This window comes from Triticum urartu, chromosome 1A, assembly GCF_056163025.1.
Source record: "Triticum urartu cultivar PI428250 chromosome 1A, HENAU_Tu73, whole genome shotgun sequence".
NCBI lineage: Eukaryota > Viridiplantae > Streptophyta > Magnoliopsida > Poales > Poaceae > Triticum > Triticum urartu.
In genome coordinates this window covers 585,345,334-585,355,845 of record NC_141873.1, presented here as the reverse complement: position 1 = coordinate 585,355,845, position 10,512 = coordinate 585,345,334, and the positions used below count along the sequence as shown (strand labels likewise).

The 10,512-nt window shown below is 44.3% G+C and overlaps 1 protein-coding gene across 1 annotated transcript; it reads left to right on the top strand.

Annotated features, from left to right (window-relative positions):
- The first annotated feature begins 7,426 nt into the window (after positions 1-7,426).
- LOC125532203 (uncharacterized) lies at positions 7,427-10,509 on the top strand. Its single transcript, XM_048696348.2, has 4 exons — positions 7,427-7,581; positions 7,697-7,897; positions 7,972-9,652; positions 9,774-10,509. The coding sequence occupies exons 2-4, from the start codon at positions 7,710-7,712 to the stop codon at positions 10,332-10,334; spliced, it is 2,430 nt and encodes an 809-aa protein (XP_048552305.1). The 5' UTR covers positions 7,427-7,581; positions 7,697-7,709; the 3' UTR covers positions 10,335-10,509.
- The last annotated feature ends 3 nt before the right edge of the window (positions 10,510-10,512 follow it).

The window sequence follows — 10,512 nt, the reverse complement described above, 5'->3', positions numbered from 1 at the left end:
CGAATCCCTGTCGACGCTGAATTGAGATGCCTCCAAGTTCCAAACTAGGGCCATTGGTGCACTCTTTCTGGCGGTTCAGATAAAAATACTCTCTAAAGAGTTCCACAGTCGGTTCTTCTTGAAGGTACACCTCACAGAGAACTTGAAAGTTGCAGATATTGGATATGGAGTTGGGCCCGATATCTTGAGGGTGGAGTTTGAAAAAATGGAGGACATCTCTGAAGAACTTTGAGCCGGGTGAGGAAAAGCCACGGTTCATGTGGTCAGAAAATACAATAACCTCACCATCTTTTCGATTGGGCCGTTCCTCGTCCGGGTCAGGTGCACGGTAAGACATAACATTCATCCCTGGCAAAAAAACCTATGGCAAAGAATTCCTTCAGATTGTCCTCAGTTACTGTGGAAGGGACCCGGTTGCAGATAGTCGGTGCTTTCGACGGCATGATGATCAAAGGATGAACTGAAAAGAAAGTAACGTGTCGGCTCAATTCAATGGTAAAATTAATAGTTAAATGATGACGTAAATAAGTAATGGCGACTTAAGTAAGGGCTAATGTGATATAAGGAAAAGTAAGCCGGCGCAATAAGCCGCCATGACTACGGATATTCGAGAAATGCCAGAAACAGATTCGGCTAAGTGTTGAGACAAACAAGTTTCCTAATTGCTTGATATTATTTTGGATCAAATGGCTCTTCAAAATGGAAAATATTCTAGACCTAAAAGTCTAGCACAAATGAGTTCGTGATACCTTATGAGGCCTTTATACCAGGAAAAGGGATCTACTAGTATCAAGAGTAGGCACAAAACAACTACCGCACAAGTATATATCTCTTTTTGGATCAAGAAGAGGCTGCAGTGGAAGAACTATGAAGAAACTGTGATGAATTATGAAGAACACGCAGAAACCTAGAAAGCCCTAATGCAGATCTGAGGAGCAAGAAAGGAAATGCTTACAGCCACAAATCTTCCACGGAGAGTCGCCGCCGTTCTCTGGACTGATTCCGGTTGATGCAGCGGCCAAGGTCGACGGAGGTGAGGTGCTCTCTGACGGCGACGGAGCTTGAGCAGCGGCGGGAGTTGCGAGAGGAAGGAGACGAAGAAGAAGGAAGGATGAGAAAGACCAGGTCGTGCCTATTTATAAGGGGGTAAGCAAACAGGCGGGCGCAAAAATCGAGGAAGACCCGAATAATGGCTATCCAACTAAATGGACGCCTCGATTTTCGGAAGGCATTAAAGGATAAAGATCCGTTAAGAGATGACACCATGGTAGTTTTTTCATATTTTCAAGAGATGACGTCATGGCGGGTTACAAAAATTTCTGCGAAGAGAGAAAGATGGATTTCGTCTAAGTATTAAAGATTGACAAAGAACAAAGTTCAAAGTCAACCTGGGGCCTAATGTTGGAAATATAGCTAACCGGTAAAGACCCGCCCAGGAGGGGCCGGGTCAGCCCCAACGGCGGGTTACAAAAGGAGCCTAGTAATATTCAAGGTAATAGTTATTAAGACTTGTAGAAGGCCTAAGCCCAGAGGCGGCTTAAGGCTCAATATTGTAAACCGCCGTGTGTAAGGAAAGACTTGTAAAGAAAGGCATGTAAAGAAGTCACCGAGCTAGATACGTTTTATGAGCCGGCCGAGACTCTGTAGGCCGCCAGGCGTCAACCCGTGTATATAAGGGGGACGACCCGGTGGCGGCTTAGGGCAAGAAACAAGAGATCGATAACCAAGCCGGCGGATTAGCCTCTTGGTGATCGAAACCCCAGCAATTCCAACACAACTAGACGTGGATTTTTACCTTCATCGTAAGGGGCCGAACTAGTATAAAACATCTCGTGTCCTTTGTCCCGATTAACCCCTTTAAGCTTCCTAGTTGCGATGGCCCTACGACTAAGTCCTTTTGCTAGGACATCTGCCGTGACAATTCCACAACAATTACGTTTCAGTCAAAATATTTCAGCAATTTCAGTACAGCACATGAGTTCAAATATTTTTCAAATTTTCAAATGATCTGAAGTGAATATTTCGGTCATTTGCTGAAAGGCAAACTGAAAAATTCGCTGATTTGGTTGGTGCTGAAATTTTCTGAAACTAAAATTGAAAATCATGATCCCAACATACCCTGCCGTGGAAAACATGGCGGGTGCGCCACAACCAATTCCTGCTAAGTAGGTTAAATTCGATTGGTTTCGCCGAGCTTGCTTATAAAAGGTCTTGTGCTAAGACACATTGGTCCAAACAAATAAACAAACATTTTTAAAAACAAGCTTAGAAGAAGTCCCCCACTAAGAGACTTAGCATGCTATTTAAAACTATAGAATAAACCCATGTTCTGTTCTGGGTCAGTAAACGATGTGTCAAGCCAAACTAGTCAAACAACCACTTAGACTCTCCTCTTTTAATTTGTTGGCAAACTAGTCAGGCGAGTAGACAGTTCGACTCGACTCCAGGGCCGGCCCTGGGCCAGGGCAGCAGGGGCGACGGTCCGGGGCCCAGCCAAACTAGGGGCCCCGACCTTAGTGCTGCAGCCTATGGAAGAAAAAACCTATACGCAGGGGAGGCCCATCATCTAACAAAAGCCCAACTGCTAAGATGCCTAAACGCACGACTACTGGCTAGAATTGAGCACGGCTGCACAGGGCGAGCGGCTCTTTGCCTCCTCCTATTTGCACGCCAGCGCCCTCTCAAAAAAAAATTGTAACCCCTCAGAAAAAATGGTATGTTGTCGTACGCTCACATATATTGGTCGATCGAGCGACTGATTCTCTACGGTAGCGGCTGCCAGATACTAGGGCATCCGCAAGGAATAGTAGAGATAAATCTCTAACGAATTTCTCTTAGCCCTCAATCTTACACTTTGATAAATTTATGTTCTTCTTCTTACAATAGTAGAGTTTGGTCATTAGTCTTGCCAACTTGGCCCTCGACTCAAGGTGTCCTTGAAGATTAGATTTCGATAGCTAAAGAGCATGGGATTTCACTAATTTTACTGCAACGTTTAGCTGACTTTGCTCTTTTTCTTGAAGACATGTTGCCCAAATAATATTTTATGTGGTTCTGATAAAAAGAAGAAAGAGGAAACGAACAAATAAGTTAATTGGATCTCATGATTATTGTAGACTTGGAGGTTAGTTAGCATGTCAGTTCTTTTTTCCAATATATGTATGTAAGTTCTATGAAATTTGATTTAGACTTGAACTAAGACACTTCATCCTATGTTACACCAGGAAAAAATATCATTCTTTACTATAGCTTTGCAAGAATTTATCTATCAATATATGAAATTAGAAAATTCCTCCATTGCCGCCGTTGGGCCCATTCATTGAATTCGCCCTGGGGCCTTCGAAACTCGGGGACCGGCACTGCTCGACTCGGTGTACTTTTACTGTAATTCTACTTAAACCATACGTTCTCTTCTTCTGGTTCGGGTGCAAGGATAATTTGCATCATCATTCTCAGGTTGCAGTCTCACACGCCGCTTCAAGGAGGTATGCAAGGTAACTAAACACTTAACCTATTCGCCTTTTCTATTTTTAGTTGCTTGCCCAACACTACTGTGCATCCTCATTTGCCATTCTGAAATGTCATTGCGGATCGACAACTCAAATCCTCTTGCTTCCAGCATTTGCCAATCTAAGGTCTTAAGATCTTCAGTTTTTGTCTGGGTTGTTACGTGTTAAAAATGTTTTAAATAGCGGGCTAGGCCAAATAGCGGTGACCCTCCAAATCAGCTATAGCCGACTATTTCGTATGTTTAGCGGGCTTACCATTTAGTGGCACCTGCTCAAACCGCTATAGCCCTGCTATAGCGGACTATTTAAAACTACTCCCTCCAGTCTTTTTTACTCTGCATATAAGAATTGTTTGAAGTCAAACATCGCAAAGTTTGACCATATTTATATGAAAAAATATCAACATATACAATACTAAAGTTATACGATATGAAAATTAAAGTCATGACGCATCTAATGATGTCGATTTCACATTGTGAATGTTGATATCTTCTTTTATAATGTTGGTCAAAAATTCTGAGGCTTGACTTCAGACAAATCTTATATACGAACTAAAAAGGATCGGAGGGAGTATAACTTAAACACCACTGTGCATGTTCATTTGACATTCTTAAATGTGATTGTCAAATCTATAACTTAAATACTCTGGTTCCTAGTGTTAAGCTGTCTATTTTTTTATTCCAAACCATATTTTTCCTGGAAATTAATGGGTACTGTAATTGATTCCATTCTCAAATGGTTAACCGAATTTTGTTCTTAAAAAAATCAAACTGCATGGTGCATCAGTGATAGGCTAAGAATTGTACTGAAAAGCACAACAATTCTATCAGTTGAAACAAAAATATCTGGTTCCAAAATTTCCTGAAATTAGAATAATCATATATGTGGAATATGTCAATAACTCGATTTCATTTTCCTATATTTTGTTTAACTTATATGTAAGCTTCAAGTTTAAAGAGATTTTTTTTAAAGGAGGATGAGCCTCGGCCTCTACATCTGGAAGACGCATGCATCAATTTTATTAATTATTTACAAAGACCTTATAAAATAGTACATCGGGTAGTCTGAAGCCACCATCTTAGCAATATTTGGTGCTAATCCTATCCACTTGATGAAGAGGTGCCAATAGTCCGAGCCTAATACCAAACAAAGATCGCAAAAATGCCTAACATCTAAAACCGGAGGCCCTAACTAAGCCACATACTGGGTTTGCGGCCCAAACCGGTCCGACGCACTCTCATAGGTCGTCGCCACCGTTTTCCACTGATACATCTTCAGAGCAGGTACTGACACATCAACCTTGCCAGGCCCGCCGTCGACGCCCCCACGACGCCAGACAACGCCTCCTCCCGGATGCCTCCTTCTACAGGTCCATCATTGTTGCCTTGCAGTACTTGACGCTCACTCATCCTGAGTTGCAGTATGATGTTTAGAAGATAGCATGCTCCTCGCCATGATCATTGTTCCATGGTGAATCAGATTCTTCGGTACATTCATGGACACATGGATCTAGCATCACCTTGCAGGCATCACCCTCCGGTACATCCATGGACACATGGATCTAGCATCACCTTGCAGGCATCACCCTCCATCGACATCATCGCTTACTTGGATGATGATTGAGCTGGTTGTATGGACACTCTCCGCTATACATCTGGATATTGTGTGTTTCTTGAACTATTGCTTATCTTGTGGTCGTATAAGGGACATCCCACGGTTTCGTGATCCAGCGCTAAGGCGGACTATCGTGGCGTGGCCAGCACCGTTGCTAAGTGCACGTAGCTTCGACGGCTTCTTCATGAGCTTTGTCATCCCATTCACAAAGCCACTCTTGTTTATTGCAATAACATCTATACAGTCTACCTCTCCACTAACCTGGTCCATCATCACCACACCAAGCACATCGAGCTCAATATTCATTTTGTTCGCGAATAGCTGGCCCTTGGGACGGTTCGAGTTCTTCACATTCCCACTACGCAGCTATCCGCGGATATGATGACAATAGGCTTGTCGATGTCCACCTTTGAGAATTTCCGGTCCAGTATTTGCATCGCCAGACACGATGCTACATTTGCGGATGGTTGGGGGGAGGGGGTTGAATATATGTATTGCGTGTACAGTAGGCATGTTAGAATTTGTTCATATTCTTTCCTAGCACGCCATATCTCCCGTTCCCTTTGTTGGAATCAGAGATAAACTTCACACTGTAATCTCAAACTAACTCTATCTCTATTTCTCTCCCGTAGATATTCTTCTCTCTGTCCTCTCGTGTAACAACCGAACTCCTAGCGATCTGTAAAACCTTGTAAGCCACGGCAGAGGCTCTTTCTGCCTACGATCAATATATATGTGTGGCTCCTCTAGGAGTAGGAACGCTTCCACCTATACCCTTCCTTGTATTGAGGATACGTTTGAGATATTGGCCGCCTATTATATTCTATATATATTGTGGCATACGATTAATCTAAGTATGGTAATTGCCCCCTATGCAGTGTCCCTGAGGACACTAACCATATTTTCTTCCGCTGTCCGGCTCACCATCAGATGCGGCGCATATTAGAGATAAGGTTAGGTATATTAGAGATAAGGTTAGGAGGTAGTTTGTATTGAGATATTCTTGTAACCATCTCCTCCTTTCTTCTCTCACAAGATGTATCCTAGATTCTCTCTTATCTCTCCCTCAAACCGCATGTAAGCCATCTAGGGTTTTGGCTCCCCTGCTATATAACATGAACACGTCGCCCTCGACAAGGGTAAGACGTTTTACCGCTCGCACACGGCTGCCATTTTCTTATGGAGCTGCCTTCGAGAGACAGTGGGAGGCAACTGGGCTCATGACAACCTCCCAGATCTCTTCCGGGAAATTATTGATTCCCGGTGTAGAACTCGCCCCACCCTTTGGGTGGCGATTAGTGTGCTAGCTTGGACACTTTGGAATGTGCGCAATAAACTTGTGATTGAACATGTGATTCCACTTCGGACGACTGATGTCATTTACAAAATGTGCGGATTCTTGCAGCTCTGGCGACCGCTTAGCGAGCGGCGTCATCGAGACGGCATCAACATCATCATCGCTGGACTTCGCTCCACGGCCATCGCCGGACCATTGCTTATTTCGTGATCGTCCAAGTGACAACCCATGGTTTCGTGATCCAGTGATTAGGCGGAGTATCGTGGCATGGCCTGCGATGTGGCTGAGTGCACGTATAGCTTCAACGGCTTCTTCATGAGCTTTCTCATCCCGTTGACAAAGTCACTATTCTTTATTGCGATAACGTCTCTGCAGTCTACCTTTCGGCCAATCTGGTCCATCAACGCCGCACCAAGCACATCGAGCTGGATATTTATTTTGTTCGTGAACAGCTGGCCCTTGGGACGGTTTGAGTTCTTCATGTTCCCACGACGCAGCAATTCACGGATATGATGACAAAAGGCTTGCCGGCGTCCACCTTTGAGGATTTCTGGTGCAGTATTTGCATCGCAGGACTCGACGCTTCGACTGCGGGTGGGTGTGGGGGGGAGGGGGCTGAATATATGCATTGCGTATACATTAGGCATGTTAGAATCTGTTGATATTCTTTCCTAGCACGACATACCTCTCGATCTCTTCCTTGTATTGAGGATACGGTTGAGATATTGGCCGCTGCTTATACTCTACATATGCTGCAGCATACGATTAATCAAAGTGTGTTGCATCCTATTGTTTTTCTACAGCTAGGTCCGGTCGCAGTAGGTGTCCGCTGGCCCTGGTTACGATCTCTCCAGCTTTCATCCGATGGGACCAAATGAGTGGAACAAGGATGGTCAATGAAACTAGCAGATAAGATATTGCAAAGCCGTCCGATGGGAGCGGGATCACGTGGCCACCGAGCGCTACTACGAGTAGTCATCAGCCAGCTGAAACGAAAGGTTGTCCATATATAATCAATCCTCTTCTTTGATTTTACACAAAATTAAACATAAGCATATCCCCTTTGCTTGAGCCCTTCAACTAGGTCCTTGTGGCCCACTCATCTCCTCTCCTTTCTCGAGAAGCTAGCAGTCTGATCGAGGGCGGCTTCACTTCTTGCAGGTGAGATCAATCCCTTGGCTGCATATCATCTCATCATCTTCTTGTTCTGTTTTTCAGTACTACCATCTTCTTCGCCTGAAAGCCCGTCGGATTGACCTGATCGACTGACTCTCAGGGGGGTGGAATTAATGGGAGACCAGGAATATCTTATCAATGGCTACGCCGTGTGGGTGGGTTATCTGTCCATGGCCATCAGTGGCTTGGGTTTCCTGGTGCTTACTTGGACCACTGTTGTACTTCTTGGTGGTTTCGTGTCTGAGCTACATAAGGAGGACTTTTGGTGTGCGGCGTTCATCACCCTTGTACAAACAGCTGGGTTAGTACTCCTCTCTCACTTATTTCGTCCTGCCACTTATATGTACATATCTGATTCAAAAAGATGTACAACAGGATTTTTGATGTTACTCTGAATGAGAAACTAGGCTATATGGAGGATGCGCTCCTTGGGTTCTTGGCGGCCATTTCATTTGGCATTGTACCCGATGATGCGCCTAGCAAGAGTTGCACCCAAGATTTGTTGTCTTTTCTTCTCTTTTTCTCGGTAATTCTTTTAGTGTTGGTTCAAGTAATGGTGTTGGCCTTAATATTAAGCCCTTTGGCAATTATATATGTGCTTGGGATATTTATGTCCGGGGTGATCTCATTGTGGCGTCTGATAGAGCACGATCACGGGGGCAACTCAGATGAAAAAGCATCAAACCTAGCACCAGCATTGCAGACCTTGTACTACCTTGCTCTGCTCCAAGGCGTGCTCTTCTGCTATAGGTTTCTGTTGACTCTCACGGAGAAGAAGTTTTCTAAGACTCTGGTCACCGAAGACTCGATGGCCACTGAAGACTCGGAAGTTCAAGCAGTACTTTACAACTACTTGCGTAAAACAAGGAGAGGATGTGAGAAGGACCCGACATTTACCGAAGGAAGGAACCTCGTCACATATGCTGTAGACAAGATTGGTTCCAATTCACCTGTTGACAGCATTTCCGGGGTAAAGATCCTATACGCAGCCATATGCATGGTGGAGAGCAAGAATGATTGGTCCAATGTCCATGGGCAGCGCATGCTGATAAAACATCTTGTCTTGTCTACATCATCCTCTCGGAATGTACTGCCGAAACTGCTAGAGATGCTAGATTCAAGAGGCCTACATGACAGAAGGGGTAGAATTCAAGCCGCGATGATAGTGGAGCGACTTGCATTCTACATTAATTTGGAGCAGTTTCCTCGGAGTATTCAACACATATCTTCCTTGATCGGGACGTTTGAACAATATAGTATAGCCGAGCCATATCCCAGATCCAAGGATGGATACGAGCAGCATCTGAAACTGCAGGTTACTCGTGGGCGTCCCTCACCAGCCGGCGAACTTGGGAAGGCCTACAAGGAGTTGTTGCTACAAGGCCTGTCTATCCTCCGGAACCTTGCCGCCGACGAAAACAATTGCAGAATCATGAGCAACACCCGAGATCTGGTCTCCAAGATCATGGCACCTGTCACTTCCGACCTACTCGACCACACCACCGATGATCATGGTACATGGTGCGAAGTAGTAGGCCGATCGATGGAAGTGATGAGCCATTTAAGCGGTGCTCAAGGAGAAACTGGGGCCAAGCTACGTCATGAAATCTCAAGCTGTACAGAAGCAATCAGAACTCTCTCGAGGATTCTTGGTTGTAATAAGTGTAAAGAAGAGATGCGGCAAAGAGCCATTTGGATTCTCACACGATTGTACACGGATACTATTGGAATCAGCGGATCATTTGAGTATAGTTGTTGCGGAGAAGACTTTGTTAGGATGCTAGTCAACATCTTCACTCAGGATAATGAGTATAGCAGCTCCATCAGAGGATACGCCGGAGAAGCGCTGTCAAATATATGTTTCCTTGGCGGAATTAGTGATGCCACACTTATCATACAAACAAGTGGTGATGTTATTAATAGTCTCACTCAAGTACTTTTACATGAAGAAAACGAGACGTGCAGACAAGCATCGGCTGAAATTCTTGAGTGTCTATGTACCCATTACACCAAGGATGATGAATACCTTCACAAACTTAAGAAAGCAATCCTCAAGGTAATTAGTCCTTGTCATCAAATGATGAATAGCCTTTCTTTTATTAGTTAATTACTTCAAACACACTTGATTTAGGGCCTATTTTAGTCTAATTAAGAGTGTTAGTTTATTCTCGTCGCAGGTGATTGGAAAAATACTTTGTTGTGGAGACGGAACACATAATGGAGAAGACATAGAGAGCCAATGTGATGGCACACAAGAAAACAATGAGCCGAACAAGGATGCCCAGGGATTCCAAGTAGAAACACTCTCAACTATGTCATCGAACTTGCTTTCATCATTGTTATGCCTTTGCGGGACGGTCTACAACACGTCGTCGGTCATTGATTTGCGTCCTCAGCTGGATGCATCTAGCTTTCTAAATAATCTGAGGGACATGGTAGTGAAAAGAAGTGGCCCCACCGTCGAAAACCTGTCAGTGTGCAAGGCGGCCGGTAATATGGTCATTTCAATGCTGAAATACTACAGTGGCGGGTTCTTCAAAGAAGACAACTTTGGGAGCTTGATAGAGGTACTATCTAGCGCTTCCAAGAAGATGCTAGATCTCGACTACTCCATGGTTTGCTCTTCCGCCAGCAGCTCCGAAACCGGATCAAAGCTTGGCAGGCGTACCCTACTGTCCCTCGTGAGAGAAGCGAAAGAATTGCATGCCATGGCACCATCTACATCTTTGAGTGGCTGATTTGCCATCAAGTTTAGGTACTTTTTATTCATTCACTGGGTTGGTTGTGTGACGTAGTATGAAGATATGCATTGCCAATTTTATTCACTGGTGTATGGAGATTATATATGCATTGTCAAAAAATATTATCAGTGCTCTTCGTATTTATATTTCTGATCAGTGAGACAAAATGTCCTGT

Bases quoted from the DNA above. Each gene is read 5' to 3' on its own strand.
- LOC125532203 (XM_048696348.2), top strand. From the start codon at position 7,710: ATGGGAGACCAGGAATATCTTATCAATGGCTACGCCGTGTGGGTGGGT. The intron at 7,898-7,971 runs GTTAGTACTCCT...GATGTACAACAG, and splicing joins ACCCTTGTACAAACAGCTGG to GATTTTTGATGTTACTCTGA. The intron at 9,653-9,773 runs GTAATTAGTCCT...TTCTCGTCGCAG, and splicing joins TTAAGAAAGCAATCCTCAAG to GTGATTGGAAAAATACTTTG.